The 17674-nt window shown below is 38.3% G+C and overlaps 2 protein-coding genes across 3 annotated transcripts in view; one reads left to right on the forward strand and one right to left on the reverse strand.

Annotated features, from left to right (window-relative positions):
- The window catches only part of cenpp (centromere protein P), a 56736-nt gene extending 54728 nt beyond the window's left edge, over positions 1-2008 (forward strand). For both annotated transcript variants that reach the window (XM_059544197.1, XM_059544198.1), the window contains exon 9: positions 1557-2008. In XM_059544197.1, the coding sequence (XP_059400180.1) occupies positions 1557-1675 (119 nt within the window). In that variant the 3' untranslated portion in view covers positions 1676-2008. The remainder of the gene's footprint in view (positions 1-1556) is intronic.
- LOC132131989 (inositol-pentakisphosphate 2-kinase-like) lies at positions 1698-15277 on the reverse strand. The gene is made up of 13 exons (XM_059544195.1): positions 15053-15277; positions 11842-11901; positions 9752-9847; positions 9607-9673; positions 9113-9234; positions 7550-7639; positions 7166-7224; positions 6674-6746; positions 5683-5962; positions 5254-5389; positions 4777-4879; positions 4314-4393; positions 1698-4224 (listed from the first exon to the last, which is right to left on the reverse strand). The coding sequence occupies exons 1-13, from the start codon at positions 15131-15133 to the stop codon at positions 4020-4022; spliced, it is 1452 nt and encodes a 483-aa protein (XP_059400178.1). The 5' UTR covers positions 15134-15277; the 3' UTR covers positions 1698-4019.
- Between the last annotated feature and the right edge of the window lie 2397 nt (positions 15278-17674).

Genomic DNA, 17674 nt, shown 5'->3' on the forward strand with positions numbered 1-17674 from the left:
TACTCAGAATTTGTGCTCTGCATTTAACCCATCCGAAGTGCACACACACAGAGCAGTGAACACACACACACACACACACTGTGAGCACACACCCGGAGCAGTGGGCAGCCATTTATGCTGCGGCGCCCGGGGAGCAGTTGGGGGTTCGATGCCTTGCTCAAGGGCACCTAAGTCGTGGTATTGAAGGTGGAGAGAGAACTGTACATGCACTCCCCCCACCCACAATTCCTGCCGGCCCGAGACTCAAACTCACAACCCTTTGATTGGGAGTCCGACTCTCTAACCATTAGGCCACGACTTCCCTAACATAGTGTTCAAACAGTTATTTGTTTACCCTTGCTTTGCGGATAAGCAGAGATCTGTTTCCTCCAGCTGTGTGCGCGCATCAATCTGAGTGAAGGCGCGTGAAGTGACGAGGTTTCGCGAGAGCTTGAGGATCCAATGGCATTACGAAGTTATACAAGCACCTTTAAATACTTATCATTGGTTAAATATTTCTAAAACCCTGTGATTTAAAATAATAATAACGAATTATAATAGAGATATTAATTTCGGATAATTTTCACGGCACATATCTGGCTATTCTCTGTCTGCCATACGGAAACGCCTTCCCTGGAGGAGGGGGATCCGCCAAAATGAGGTGCCGTATCCGGATCCAGCTTGTTACGGCACAAATTAAGCCCTGGCACTACCCAACCAATTAATCAGAATAAGCATTCTGCTTTGTTACTTTTAATATGAAAAAAATTTCAGATTTCAAATTCTGTCCATTGTATTGCAGTATTTAAAGTAAAAAAAAAAACTTGTAAAATGTATTCGCTTAAGTGTTTCAGCCGCGCAAACACATCCAAATATAACAGCTTGTAAACAATGTCGCATAACTTCACTTTTACCTCAGAAAAAAACTTTATCCGGTGACCATAAACTCATTAGTCAGATAGAAAAATAAACTGTAGAGAGGGACATTTTGCTAAATACTGTATACACACTATATAGCTTAACATATGTATCATAATTTTTTTCATTTGTTTGAATAAATCCAAGTTTTTAATGGTGGCCACCATTTAAATCTTTGAATTAAAAAAAACAACTTTATTTTAAAAACTTAATTAAGTGTAATTTTTGCAGCTGTATGGCCTACAAATCAGTCAGTTTTAACCTTCAATTATATAGTAACGTTGTACCAACGTACTCTACATTTTAAAGCATTAGTTGAGAGATTTTTTTTTCCTCGAGATAATTTGGCTGATATATATTTATATACATTTCGATGTTGAATCTAATCAAGAATCGAATCGCGAAATTTGTGTCAAAACCCAGCCCTTATGATAACAAAACTTTCGTTTTGTTGAGATTGAGGAAAATTGTGAGAAAAGTTCTAACAATGAGAAAACAACTTTCGTTATGTTGTATGTGAAATATAAAATTTTGTGGTTACAATAAAAAAAGTGACACAGTTGACTTATCAGAATCAAGTATTTTCTTATTTTACACTTGTACAATTCATAATTGTGACTTTTGGTACAATGATCTTAAATGTTTTATTTTGCTTTCAGCTCGGGAGTTTGACACCAAAAAAGTGATGGAAAACGGCTCAAATTACTTTCAGAGCCTCCTGAAGGTTCTCGGGGTGGAAGCGTCAATCGAGGGCTTGATAAGAACCGTATGTTTGTGAGAAGTCATAAAACAAGCCAACGTTCACGCCGTGGGAACTTCATACCTAATCTTTTTATTCGATATAAACACCTGTACAATCAGCCGTTAGGAACTACATAGTGACGCCACCTGTACATGTCAATCATTTTTTACGCATGATAGGCCCACGTTGCGTGGAAATATACATTATTAGACAAGAGCTAGAAAAATAAATAATTTCAAATACAAAATGTTTGACTGCAAAATCCACTTTGTATTTTCAAATAGTTACATTTTAACATTAGATTACATCACTGTAACTCGCATCTTCCTTTTCTTGCTTAATAACAGAATTAAAGTCCATTCTTACCTACATAGTGATTATAAATCTTTATTTCATTAGAATAACACAGTGTCCCACCTAAGACTCTTAATATCTCTGGCTCGTCTGGTTCAACAGGGGAAAGATGTTGTTAAAACAAAGGCAAATACAGTAATGAAACTGCTCAATCAGTTACATCATAACACATTAAAACATGACAGTCAAATAAACGCCATTGGTTGGACAAGGCGTTTTCACTCACAGGTAAGGCGTATTAATACTTCTCTTGACACCAGTTCACTTTAAGAGAAAGGGGAGTGTGAACAATTTGGCAATGTTGAATATTCATCCATGTAAAACTCAAAACAATATTCGCCTGATGAGAACTGCATTGACTTTGAGAAAAGCAAGCCGACGCAGTTTGCATCACGCCAAAGGAGGTAAACAGGAGCATGAGTATCTCTCAGGCCACAGTATATTGTAACAGTAATACTTCCCATGACAAAGAAAGTCGACCATGAGGTGCCATCTTTAGTGTTAAAGTTGCAGCATACAATCTATGCGAACCATCTCACTGTGGTTGTTTTTTTGGGTCAAAGGCGCCAAACTTGCAACTCATTTTAAATCAACACTACCATTTCTGTGGCCTATACTGCTTCTCTGAAAAAAAAAAAAATCTTCACCGTTGGGAAAACTGCTAGATCATCTTTTTAATTGTGCTAATGAAAACTGGCATGCTGTCCATTTTTGGTCGTATAATGGCTCTGCAACCAATTACGGCCTTTAAAACTCAATCCAAACACAACCATAGTAGCATTCGAGATGCTGAGGTTGGATTCCTTTGGTTGTTTTCTGCTCTACGGTTTCAAAACCGACAACAACAAAGTGTATTAGTGTCAAACTCTGAGACAAAGCAATCGTTGATGGACAGAAAGCATATTTTTGCATATCTGGGGAAAACGGTGGTGTTTGAGGTGATGGACTAGTTATTTGCACACCATCATGTCTGCATACGGATGTTTCTCCAGATTTTTGAAGAATCATTACACAACGGTTTGTATTTGACCAAGTATTGTCAAGCTCCAATGCAACAAATGTAGTTAATTTCACTCGTGCACTACTTGAACAAAAAAACTTAGTCTGTTCTTCATTCAAAACTAAGTCCTGATTCACTGATGATTGTTCAAAAAAAAGTTCATTCATGTGTTCATTCACAGTTCGGACAAAATACCCACTCAGAATGAACTGACAAGCTGCATAACGATTCTATCAAATGGGTTTGCAATGACATGAGGGTTAGTAAAAAATGGGCAAATGTATACATTTTTTTATTGTTAACTGCTTGTTAAGAAGACACTTCGATGTGTATATGATGGTAAACGGTTACGCCAGCCAAGCGTATGTTACAAAAATACACTTTCATTAGCGAGTAATGTCATTAGACTTATCCTCTAATTTATCAAATCTATTTTTCGGGTAGTGACGGTGTTAACGCGACCTCATTAGCTAGCATGCAATAGGTCTGTGCTTGTCAGTATAAATCCCGCTACTGTAGCTCGCGGAGGGTCAGTGGTTTGAGGAGCTCTAGGGATGAAGTCACGCAAAAAAACTCAAGTACTTGTCTGTTTTGGAATTCCAAACTGCCTGGACAGCGACTGCAGACACGGCCAAGCTGATGCACGGTAAAACATTCACTAGAGGAAATCGCTGTGAGCCAGTTTTGGCACTTGGAAACCACAGTTGCACTGCTGCGTGCGAGAAAAACCCAGTACTGCACAAAAACACACACAGCCTCCTTGTCCTCCCTCTTTACAGCCAATGACAGATTCATTCAGGTATTCTGTGCTTTAGGAGACCAGCCCCAATGAGAACATCACCCTCAAAAAGAAAGGTCGCTCTGGCAACAACTGGGAACGCCGCCATCGCTGCCAAGTTCATGTCCCGGAATCCTGTGGGAGGGCAAAAAACTAGACAGAATAGCAAACAAAAAGAAGAAAACTAACGGTATCACTACTTCAACTCCACTTCTGGGTATTTCCCTAGCAGCACTTGTGGAGGGGTCTCATACAGCATGGAAGAGCAGCGTACACTCCTGCCTTTCCTTATATAGGCTGGAGGGGGGCGGAGCTTGCGTGCTTCGCAGGTAGTAGTTGACGATTTTGGTGTCCAGCTTGTACTGGTGAGGGATGCCTTCATATGGTTTGGGGTCCAGATCCAGGATGGAGATGGAATATGTGAAACGAGGCTTCTCCAGATTCAACTGCTGTCTGAAAACAAGGCATCCGAATGTAAAATGATTGCACATATCGAGGCAGATCAGATAGCCTGTGATTTTAAAGAGCGGTAGCAAACTTACTCCTCGTCTTCCTCGTCAGGTGCAAACGTGATCATGACTGAGCAGTCTTTGGCGGTCATTGCAACTCTATACTGATAAACCTGGAATCAGAAAATGAAAATCTGAGAGTTAACCCTTCCTAAATGAAATTTATAATACTATGATTTTAAGTATTATAACATTAAAAAACTATATTAAATATATGTTCAACAATACATGATTTTACCTATAAGAAATATTTTTTTTGCATAAAAAATGAAGAGCTCAGAAAAAAAAAACATGCAAAATGGCAGACAAGAAGTTAAATTATTAATAAACCTGTATTTGATTCAGTACATAAGCTAATCAATTATATATGCATGCTATAATAAATCACATATACCTTAACTTTTTTCTTTTTTGATTTCGATGAAATACAACCTGGACATTTCTTCTTGTTAAATACAAACCTAAACTTGTCGGCATCACGTGTTCACGGTCTTACCTTCCCAACTGCATATTCTACAGAGCCGTCATCTTCAGTAGGACAGTTTTTCACCGTGTCCATGAAACTCTCATTATAAGGCCCATCTATCTGCAGTCGGTTTCTGGAGATACAAACAAGTGCTGATTACGTTTAAGTGATTTTCAGCATGTGAGGACCACCATGTGGCTGCAGTGCTTCATGACTAGAATGACGTATATCGATTAATAAATGAGTCTTTTGCACCACCTAGTGTCTATTAAATCATTCAAGGCACCATAATATAACAAACTTACTTCAAATAAATTGCACTGTAATTTATAGTAACTCAAAACAAACTATTCTGTATTTTTTATAAAATGATTTCGGTACAGGTGGGTGCTGCACATTATCTGCCCAACAGAATCTTTACTCAGCAGGAACTTAACATTCTTGCACCGAAGTATTGATCTGACAGATCAGTAACGCAGCACTCGATATCCCAGGTTAAAAATTCACCTTTCTTTCGGGAACTCTTCTAGATACTGCTCCACACGTTTGTACAGAGGGTAGATTCCTTCGATATCCAGGTTATCCAGCATCTGGACTTGGAGGATTTTTGCAAGGACACTGTCTTTAGGGAGACCGTGGTTACCTGTGAACACATGAAAATGAGCTCAATTTGTTCTACTGGTCTTGAGTAACCCAATTACGACTACTACCATTTGTATGATTCAATCCAGCCTTTTATACACCCCATAAGTATCTTTTCTTCAACTATGTCAAACACTTTCGCTCCAGTTCACTCCTGCGCAGATATTGTGACTCATCAGTGAAGTAATTTCCATTGCACTTGTTTAGCAATATTTTGAAGGGCATAAAGCCATGTTTCTCCACTGCCGGCCATCCAGATATTCATTAGTTAGCAGTCACTGGTAAAGTCCTCACCGTTGCGGAGCAGGTCTCTTGGGAAGGGACTGGCTTCACAGTGCGGCCTGCTCTCGGACAGGTGCACCTTCCTGGGCTCTCCCGAGCGATTCGAATCCCCGTCGCTGAGCAGAGCAGAGCAGATCACCTGAATGAACTCATTCAGGACGGCTTTGCCTGGCTGGTGGCCGTTATAGAGGCCGTTACTATGAGAGAAATAAGGCCAAAGGTGTTGTATGAGATCGTTCAGTTCGGGTTGCTGCTTGGCATCATCTTTACAGCTAAATATCAACTCTCCACCCTGAAAAAGTAGAGAAACATTGAATTAATGCTACTTTTCTACTTATCAAACATTAAACATAGCAGCTAGAGTTTATTATTTTTGAATATTTTTGATTTTCCCTTGAAACCAGCTGGTTTGCTAGTCTTTGGTGGTTTAATATAGTCACAAAACCAGGTATAAAGATGGTCAACAAAGCTAGTTTCCCAGCTAACAATCCCAATGAAAACATTCTGACTTGGCAAGTAGATTAGTTAAGACCAGTAAACCGATTTTAAGAAAGTTTAGAAGAAGTTTAAGAAACGTTCTAGGATAAATATGTTTTTAATATTAAATAAATATTTAAGATTTTCAATGATAATTTTTTCTTATTCTATTAGTATAGGGAAGTTCACCCCATAATCATAATGACATTCTAGCGAATGAACAATAAACACTGACAGTCAATCAGAATCCACTCAACTTTAAAAAGCTGAAGCATTAAAGACCGCAGACGGCAAAACTGCTGTGTAATAAACAGAATGTTCTCATCCATTGGATTGAAGACCAATTGCTAATCAGTATGCATGACATCATCTCTGTCAGTTACTTTTCGAATGCTGAACATTCTATCAATGGAAGTCGAGGGAAGACTTTCAATCTTTAAATCTGAAGTGTAAAGTTCCAAAAATAGGCAGCAGACTGAAATCTGTGCGATTTGGGACTGAATTAATTTCAGAAGTTCATATTTACCTTAAAAATTTTCAAGTTGTTTTGTGGTTCCTCGAACAGATTCTTTAATGCAACGTACATTCGCTGTTTGCTCCTGGAATACAAGATTATTGTGTGTAAAATTACTTCATTAGCAACATGTTAAATTCTTTGCCTCTCATTTTGATTTCGACACGACAGCACAAATTATCTGGATAACCACAGCTGAATCTTGTTTTTTTTGCATTCCTATGACTCGAGCAGCAATACAAAGCCTTCAGGCATTATAGATTGTAGCGCTGGTCTCACAGTGGAAAGGTGAGTCACAACTTTTGCAATAATGTTGATTATCCTCCTTTTTCCAAGTGGAAAATTCTTTGCTTTAACACAGGCTAGTGACACATCCAGCTTGGTGAATGACTTTGCCGCAGTCAGTTAGGTTTGTTAACAAAGCTGACCTAAGGTCTTCCCATCAGTGAAAGATAGAAATCCAGCTTTCCATTCCTGCATTTAGTGACTGAAGCAGTAACTCACCCTGAGAAGAGATCCAGAGGGCAATATCTGCTCAATCGCTTCCACTTCCCATTGGCTAACTATAAAGAACAAAATAACATTTTAGGAATTTTACTAAAACGTAAAAAAAAAAAAAAAATACTGTAAAGTTTATGTAATGATGAAAGACTCGCCATTTCACTTCTACTTTGGGATTGAAACTGATTTTTGTATTTCAGCAATATCCGAGCCCCACAAAGAATTGATTATATGATAACGTAGAGTGCAAACAGACAGCAGGATGTTTACACTACACTTCACCATCCTCTTTTTTTACTTTTAGGTTAAAGCAGAAGTTTGCTTTGAGAAATCTGGCTTCACTTCTATAAAAGTCTGGCAACGACTAGATATTCAGTTGGTACTTGCCTTGTAATGCTGATGCATGCAGAATCTGCAAACTTTGCGCTTACATTCCTTGGTTATGTGTCTTGAAAAGGGTAGAAATCCACATTTTGGCTAGTGGGGAAAAAAGCAAAATATGTAATTGTATCTCTGGATCTCGAATTGCACAATGAAGTGTTGTGAATGACTTTATGTAAAGAATGTTAGCTGTTTTTATGAACACAAACAAAGCTTTTCAGATCAGATTCACACCACCTTCCCGTTTTTTTGAGTGGCCATGTGATTAAATTCCACACAAATAGATTCAATGAGTCATTCGGCTACTCTGGTCTACTTCCCCAAGAGCGGGCGTTCATATTAAACTGATCTCTTAAAAACAATTCTTATCAGATCATAACAAATCAGTTATGAGACTCAGATCTTCCAGTCTAACAACTCTAACTAATCCAAACCAATAGTGTTAACACCCAAACGACATGAAGATACAAAAAAAGATACAAAGTCAACACATTCAAGGAGAGTGTTTTTTGGCACACTTTTACATAGTTTCAAAAGTTATTGTTGTCATAATCTCGAGAAAACTGTTAATTAGGAATATAGTTTATGCTTTATTTACCAAGATAATTAATCTAAGCATTTTTTGTGACCACTGCATCAGTTATTCATTTAATGATGATCAAAAGATGGAGAAAAAGGTTAAAGGAATAGTTTGCCCAAAAATTTCAATTAGCTGAAAATGTATCAATCCTCAGACCATCCAAGATGTAAATTTGTTTCTATATCTGCACTGATTTGGAGAAATGTAGCATTAAATTACTTTCCTACCAGGTCGATCCTCTGCAGTGAATGGGTGCCGTCAGAATGAGCTGATAAAAACCACAAATAAATGGAAGTAATCCACAAACCGCATGTTTCTAATCCATCATAAGACCTGTTTACCTTCAAAACCATTTCTTCTGGCTAAAATATGAGTTCTCTATTCATAATATTCCTTTCAAAAACAGTTCTACACATATGGATTTTGATGTAGGAGGACAATGCTTCTTCATTGTAGGAAGTGTTATTTTGGATTACGGAATGGTGTTTTGACCAGAAGTGATGTTTAAAGTTAAAACGTCTTAACGATTTGTTTCTTATAAACACGCAGCTTTTCTCATCCTGACGGCACCCATTCACTGCAGAGGATCCATTGGTGAGCAAGTGATGTAATGCTCAATTTTTCCAAAGCTCTTCACATCAAGAAACAAGCTCAACTACATTTTGAATGGCCTGAGAGTACGTTTTATGCATATTTTCAGTTTTTGATGAATTATTCCTTTAAACCAGACATACTTAACTAGGGGTGTGCAATATCGCAATTTTTGATCGTGGATGATTCAAATGTCTCTGCTTTTTGAAGAAATTTCTTTCTTGTGCTGGACACAAAAGAAGATATTTTGAAGAATATGGGTAACCAAAGAGTTGCTGGTACCCATCGACTTTAATAGTAAGGGAAAAATACCGTGGAATTGACTGGGGACCAGCAACTGTTTGGTTACCCACATTCTCCAAAATAACATTTATGTGCTTCAGAATGAAGGAGTTCACCTTAATCTCAACACAGATTGGAGGTCTGTGGTCTCTGAGATGGTGGAGGGGAAGTTGGGTCAGGTTGGGAAGGCATAAACCACACCCACTGAAAGTGTCCATGACCTTATCACAGCGCAGTTCTGCGTGAAGGAAAGATAACAACACCGTTACGCAACATCAAATCCGGTCTAAAAAAACTGACTGTGTCTCACATAAACATGTTTAGATGAATAACAGACTGAATTTTTTTTAGAGGATGAATCTCATGAATCACATATCCAAGTCAGATTTTACCCCAAAGGTAAATTGCATTTTTAGGACAGTTGTCATTACCATAATGGATCAGTACATTTTACTTTTGAGGTTTTTAGAATATCCATTCTCGATGTTGAAATTACTGTTATACAAGGATTTTGCAATCAAAATGCAACAAACACTATCATAACACTGTTGGTTTTTGGGGGTTATTACAATGTCACTGCAAAAAAACTCTTGAAAATTGCAGATCTTACCAGGTCGTTCTTGTTGGACCTTCAGCGACAGCTGTCTCACAAAGTCCAGTGGTAGTTTAACAACCTCCTGTGAGTATTCAAGCCATTACTTTCAGCTCATTTGTTGATTTAATAATGTACACAAATGTCTTAAACTGTAACTCACTCCACTGTGAACGTATTTCTCCTCCAGTAAAGGCTTCATGACATATTTACTATAATCCACGATGTTGAGGATGTGTCGAAAAGCTTGTTCTGCGGTCTGATAGGAAAGATACAGGAAAATGAGCTGACGCTACACCATCAATGCAAGTAAACCAGGACCAAATATTTGATGCATATTTACATTGCTGCAGATTCTCGTACCAAGAGACGCTAAAAACTTACAATATGGTGCAAGAAAACACACAGAAATAGTATGTTTAATGTTAAACATTGTGCTTTTTGTGGAAATTGTTGACAGAACTACCCTTAAAATTAAAAGGGCTATTGAAAAGACAACCAAACTTGATCGTTTGGTCATGTATGCATTCATACTTAAATTATATTGATGGAAATAATACAATGTCAATGGATTGTGTTTATGACTTAAGGGGCGGTCACACTAGCCTTTGAACGTGCAAAATTATTTAGGACGCTAAGATATAAGATATAACGGTTTCCCCTCAATTATCACAACATGGATTAATCTGTACTTGTACTGTGTCTTTTGCGACGGCGTCGAAAGCGTCTTATTATATTGTACTCTCTGTCTCTCTCTCTATAAATATATACACACTAAACAATAAAAAAAATTATAGAACGTGTCCTCATTTAAATGTACCATCTGTTCCTGTTTCCATTGACACTGCGAACCATGCAGTTTCTTTTTTTATCATCTTTTAAATATGTATTATATAAAATAGGATGCTGCACTACGGCTAAAATTAGCACTTCCTTCATTTTTTAATTTCTGTACAGAGAGGTCACGCAGTGACGAATCGATCATCTACTGGTCACACCACTTCACGTGATGCGAATTCGCAGGTCAGAGTTCACCAAACTTGAACTTTCGAACGCAGTGAATTGTGTAATGTTTCGCATGAACCTGCGTTTCCGGTCTGACGCATTCGCATGCGTATGAATGGAAGTCAATGGAACGAAAAGTGCAGTGTGACCGCCCCTTTAAAGGGATACTCCTCCCCAAAATAAAAATTGTGTCATTAATCACTTACCCCCATGTCGTTCCAAACCAGTAAAAGCTTTGTTCATCTTCTGAACACAATTTAAGATATTTTGATGAAAACCCGGGAAGCTTGTGACTGTCCCATAGACTGCCAAATAAATAACAGTGTCAAGCTCCAGAAAGAATGAAAAGCATCATCATAATAGTCCATCTGCCATCAGTGTTTCAACCATAAAACTATGAAGCGACGAGGATACTTTTTGTACGCGAATAAAATTATCACTGTAGCGCCATTTTGGAGAATAAGAGCTAAACACAGGCAGCGTAAACTCTTCTGTCACAGAAGAGCATACACAGTTTGCGTTCAGTGGATGTTCTCCAAAGTGGCACTACAGTGATGTGGAGAGACACAGAGGTTACATATTATTGAATAAAGTCATTATTTTGTACAAAAAGTATTCTCGTTGCTTCATAATGTTACGATTGAAACACTGATGGCAGATGGACTATTCTGACGATGTTTTTCATCCTTTCTGGACCTTGACACTGTTATTTATTTGGCCTCCAGGTTTTCATCCAAAATATCTTAAATTGTGTTCGGAAGACGAACAAAGTATTTATGTGTTAGGAACGACATGAGGGTGAGACAATATTTTCATTTTGGTGAGAGTATACCTTTAAGTCAAAAACACAATCCATTTTTCCAAGCATTGCACATTTATTCATCTGTACAATTAATGGAAAAGTAATTCTTTCCATGTTTTTAAACTGGTCACAATATCCATCCAGTCAATCTGTGTCGGAGGTTCAGTCTATAACCATTTTTGTGTTCCAGCTTTCCAGGAGACTGATAGATGCTATGAATAGATCTTTCACCATCAAATTAGCCGTTACATTAACCAAACAGATTGTAGAGCAGTCAAATCAATCACCAAAAACTGTTTTCATTACTTTTATTAACTATTTACAAGTTTTATCAACAATTTACCATTATTTCATAGTGTGAGAAAAGGTAACACCGTTATATGGTGCACATTGGAGAAATTTGGGAAGTACTAGCGTTCAGTAGAGTCTATTTGAGGAAGTTTTACCTGTCGTGTATGTGCAGAGTCTTCAGAGGGAAACTTCAGCAGACGAAGAACTCGACAGTGCTGTAATAGGAAGTGACATGTTTGAAAACAGAATCACACGGCTCATTTCAAACAGACTTTGATCGTCGTCTGTATCCAAGTCTTATTTTAGTTCAGAAGGGAATCCTCTGAAACGGGTTTGCCTGTGACTGAACTTGTGTGCACAACAAATGCTCCATCCCCTCAACTGTCAACGGACTACACATTGTTTTTCCCAGGATGCTCTTAGAACTAAAAAGGTCCACAAAGGTGATATCACGTCAATGACGGTGAACTCAGAGTATGACGGTTTGTTTTATGGACTGATGCAATCGTTGGTGACTTAAACGCAAATGCAGTTTCTAAACACACTTGCTCAACACTTACAAAACCTACTTCTGCCTCATTAAATGTTAAATGTAAAAAGATGAAGCTCATGAGTAAATGAATCATAATTATAATATCAATGTAAAGAAAAATAAATAGATTTTCAGTTATTTTGGTATCATTTAGATACTACTATATTTTATTAATTTAAATCAGATTTAATTTTTTATATTTAACATTTTTTACCAATATTTAACTTTGCTGTGTTTTTGTCATTTTTAGTAGGTTTGTCTTTGTAAAATATGTCTATATACTTTCAATTAATTTTTACTCCAGTTTTACTTATTTCAAGTTCAACTAAATAAAAATGACAAATGTTAGCTAGCTGAAATTAAAAAAAAGTTTTCTATATTTTATTTTAGTTTTAAAAAAAATGGATTAAAGGGTTAGTTCAGCCAAATATTAAAATTATGTCATTAATAATTCACCCTCATTTCGTTCCAAACCCGTGGGACCTCCGTTTATCTTCGGGACACAGTTTAAGATATTTTAGATTTAGTCTGAGAGCTCTCAGTCCCTCCATTGAAACTGTGTGTACGGTATACTGTCCATGTCCAGAAAGGTAAGAAAAACATCATCAAAGTAGTCCATGTGACATCAGAGGGTCAGTTAGAATTTTTTTAAGCATCGAAAATACATTTTGGTCCAAAAATACCAAACACTACAACTTTATTCAGCATTGTTTTCTCTTCCGGGTCTGTTGTGAGTGCGTTCACAACACTGCAGTGACGCTGCTGACGTGTTACCTTTGTTATTGGGCGCACCAGAAAACACGTAAGCAGTGTCATACGTCAACAGTCACAGCAGTGGCACAACAGACCCGGAAGAGAAGACAATGATGAATAAAGTCGTAGTTTTTGCTATTTTTGGACCAAAATGTATTTTCGATGCTTCAAAAAAATCTAACTGACCCTCTGATGTCACATGGACTACTTTGATGATGTTTTTCTTACCTTTCTGGACATGGACAGTATACCGTACACACAGCTTCAATGGAGGGACTGAGAGCTCTCGGACTAAATCTAAAATATCTTAAACTGTGTTCTGAAGATGAACGGAGGTCTCACGGGTTTGGAACGACATGAGGGTGAGTCAATAATGACATCGTTTTCATTTTTGGGTGAACTAACCCTTTAACTGTAATATTAAATGTAATAATATAACTTTTTTTCACATAATAGAAGAAGTGTGTTATTCTTATGAGAACTTCTAGAGGGGAAAGTCATAAAAAATTGTCATAAAATAAATGAACCTGAATTTCTCATATTTTTTCGTGAAATTCACCCCAGTGTATTTAAACCTGCATCATATTATTAAAAGTTCATCCAACATGCCTTAACAAATAGTTTTATAAAGAACCTCACGCATTCAGACTGATTTGATCAGGACAATGTGGTCCAGCTCGTACTCCAAGAATGTGAAACCAGACCAGAGAGAGTGGGAGTGTTTTCCCCACACCCAGTTTTGACACGATTTTATCAATATATTGGTCAATGTTGTCTCGGGCGGCTTCCTGTGATTGGACACATAATACTGTGTTGTAATCTCTAACACACATCCAGCCCCATTTATGACTCCAAATGTTTTATTTATCATATGATGGTACAGCTGATCACAAAACAAGCTGGAAAATCAGGCAAAGGTTAGGCTGTTTCTGTTTTACAGGAACATATCCTCGATCTTAACAAATCCTGACCTTGACATTGCAATGCTACTGAAACAAGGACTCACTTACATGCTGAATAAACTGATAAATGAATTATTTACATAGTTTCCATTTTATTATAATAACTAAGACACAAGTTATGACTTATTTGGAACAGATTTTATTTATTTGCTGGGGAAGTCGTGGCCTAATGGTTAGAGAGTCGGACTCCCAATCGAAAGGTTGTGAGTTCGAGTCCCGGGCCGGCAGGAATTGTGGGTGGGGGGGAGTGCATGTACAGTTCTCTCTCCACCCTCAATACCACGACTTAGGTGCCCTTGAGCAAGGCACCGAACCCCCAACTGCTCCCCGGGTGCCGCAGCATAAATGGCTGCCCACTGCTCCGGGTGTGTGCTCACAGTGTGTGTGTGTGTTCACTGCTCTGTGTGTGTGCATTTCGGATGGGTTAAATGCAGAGCACAAATTCTGAGTATGGGTCACCATACTTGGCTGAATGTCACTTCACTTTAAATAACCTAAATAATACCTAAAAAAAGTATTGGACTGTTGAAAATTCCTATGTTTTCGTCTCTAATTGTACCTTTTTCCCCCAAAGATCAACCATAAACGTGATCACCATCTTTATTTACATCCATCATGGTGGTCTAAAACCGGTCTAGACCTGCATTTTCTTTTACACAAACTGCTAGATGTTTCCAAACTGAACTTTGAAGCTTTCATTGGGAAAATGTTAAGTTTATATTTGCTTATCGCCGATAAAGACCCAATTTTAGATGCACAGAACCATCCATAAACATTAATTCAACGAATCTCAGCATTAAATATACATATGCGAAGATTTAATGAACTTTAGAGCTCATAAAGTGAGTGTGACATCGGTAACTCACATGTAGTACATTCACTTCATCAATGAATCCTAGTTTAGCCTGCTATGCGGCTATTAGCATTAAACCCCTGACAACACCCTTTTAAGACAAAGGAGGAGTTTGTTTCCGTCTGATAGTGGTATAAGGTTGCCAAACTTTATGTTTAGGTCCTTTCCAAGTAGTTTGAATTGATTTTTCCGTTGACTGAATCCGGCTCGGCTGAGTTTATATGAATCTTGGCTAAGCTAAAAGCTAGTAACTATTGAACACAAACCTGCAAGTGAGACACGACCAGGCTCTTGTTGCCCTCCCCGTGATATTTCCAGTCATTTTCGTCCATTTTATCCAGTTCCATAACCCAGAAGAACCGTGAACTGATGAGGGGTTTGACGCAGATTTGAGAGTCCGGGTGAGGTGATCGGGGTCGGGCGCAAAACTTCTGGAGGAGCCGCGTCTGACACACCGTCGGGTGTAGCGCTACTACCGCTTTCGCGAGGACACGCCCCCCTGCGCTCAGATTGGCCAGTCGCAGGGATTGAGGTTTTCCATTGGCCAGAAGTGTTTGTCATCGTTAGATTCGTCCGATGATTGGATGCTGAAAGTGACAATCAAACTGTCGCCCCACCGTATCAATAAAATGATGTCAAGAATGCATGATTGCCGTTTCCCTTCCTTTTTAATTTCGCTTGCGCATGATATAAAAACAACAGAACGATTCAGTATTGGATATTATCAATCCAAAAATTTAATTATATGTATATATATATATATATATATATATATATATAATACTACACTAGTGGCGAGACGGATCACAAAACATAAAACGGATCCGTGGTTTGATTAAAGTCAATTTTATTTTAAAATGCGCTACTTTGGACGGCTCTGATATAGCTGCCGTGCAGCCTCTCTGTATTCACCACTCTGCAGACTTGCTCAATGTCAAACCCCCTCTTTGCACAATCTTTCAGCTTGAAAGATATTATCTGTTATTACTCTGAATCTGCCAACAAATCTAAAGTGTATATATTCAGCTTTTTTATTTTGTTCGGCAAATCAGTCAAGCTCATATCACCAGCAAACTTACACTCATTTACATCCTTCTCTTCACTCTCTGAGGCAGAAGTCTCAAAACTCATCCTTTCTAATCACCCTACAACTTGCCCGCTTGATCCTATTCCATCTCATCTCCTTCAAGCCATTTCTCCTACAGTTGTACCTGCACTCACTCACATCATCAACACATCCTTCCACACTGATGTTTTTCCCTCATCATTTAGACAGGCATGTATAACTCCACTACTTAAAAAACCCAACCTCAATCCATCTCTTTAAGAGAACTACAGACCAGTTTCCCTTCTTCCTTTCATTGCAAAAACACTTGAACGAGCTGTGTTCAACCAAGTCTCTACATTTCTCACACACAACAACCTCCTTGACAGCAAGCAACCAATCTGGCTTCAGAAGTGGACATTCAACTGAGACTGCCTTGCTCTCAGTTATTGAAGCTCTAAGACTGGCAAGAGCGGAATCCAATTCTTCAGTACTTATCCTGCTTGATCTGTCCGCTGCTTTTGACACGGTTAACCACCAGATCCTCCTATCAACCCTACTGGCAAAAGGCATCTCAGGAATCACACTACAATGGTTTGAGTCTTACCTATCAGATAGGTCCTTCAAAGTATCTTGGAGAGGTGAGGTGTCCAAGTCACAACATCTAACTACTGGGGTGCCTCAGGGCTCAGTTCTTGGACCACTTCTCTTCTCTGTCTACATGGCATCATTAGGTTCTGTCATTCAGAAACATGGCTTTTCATACCACTGCTATGCTGATGACACTCAACTCTACCTCTCATTCCATCCTGATGATCTGACGGTAGCTATTTGCATCTCAGCTTTTCTAACAGACATTTCTTCCTGGATGATGGACCATCACCTTCAACTCAACCTTGCCAAGACAGAACTGCTTGTGATTCCAGCAAACCCATCGTTTCATCACAATTTCACCATCAAGTTAGGCACATCAACCATAACTCCTTCAAAAACAGCTAGAAGCCTTGGAGTTATGATTGATGATCAGCTGACTTTCTCAGACCACATTGCTAAAACTGTCCGATCCTGCAGATTTGCTTTATTCAACATCAAGAAGATCAAGCCCTTTCTTTCGAAACATGCTGCACAACTCCTTGTTCAAGCTCTTTGTTTGTCCAGGCTGGACTATTGCAATGCCCTCTTGGCAGGTCTTCCAGCCAATTCTATCAAACCTTTACAATTAATTCAGAACGCGGCAGCAAGATTAATTTTGAATGAGCCAAAAAGAATACGTCACACCTCTGTTTATCAATTTGCACTGGCTTCCAATAGCTGCTCGTATAAAATTCAATGCATTGATGTTTGCCTACAAAACTAACACTGGCTCTGCACCCCTTTACCTAAATTTGTTACTTCAGACTTATGTGCCCTCTAGAAACTTGCGTTCTGCAAGTGAACGTCGCTTGATTGTGCCATCCCAAAGAAGCATAAAGTCACTTTTACGGACTTTTAAATTAAATGTTCCCTCCTGGTGGAATGACCTCCCCACTCAAGCCGGACAGCTGAGTCTTTAGCCATCTTCAAGAATCGGCTTAAAACACATCTCTTCCATCTTTATTTGACCCTCTAACTTTAACACTCACTATTCTAATTCTATTCTTTAAAAAAAATCTAACTACCTTTCTAATCTTTTTATATTCTATTTTCTTTTCATTAATTATGCAATTGTATGTGTGTGTGTGTGTGTGTGTGTATGTGTAAAGACCTCTAACACTAGCTTTATCTATTCTTTTTTTATTCTATCTGTTTTCTTTACATTATATTATTTAAAATCCCATGCTATGTGTACTGTGTTACTGAGACT

The sequence above is a fragment of the Carassius carassius genome, chromosome 48, assembly GCF_963082965.1.
Source record: "Carassius carassius chromosome 48, fCarCar2.1, whole genome shotgun sequence".
Taxonomy (NCBI): domain Eukaryota; kingdom Metazoa; phylum Chordata; class Actinopteri; order Cypriniformes; family Cyprinidae; genus Carassius; species Carassius carassius.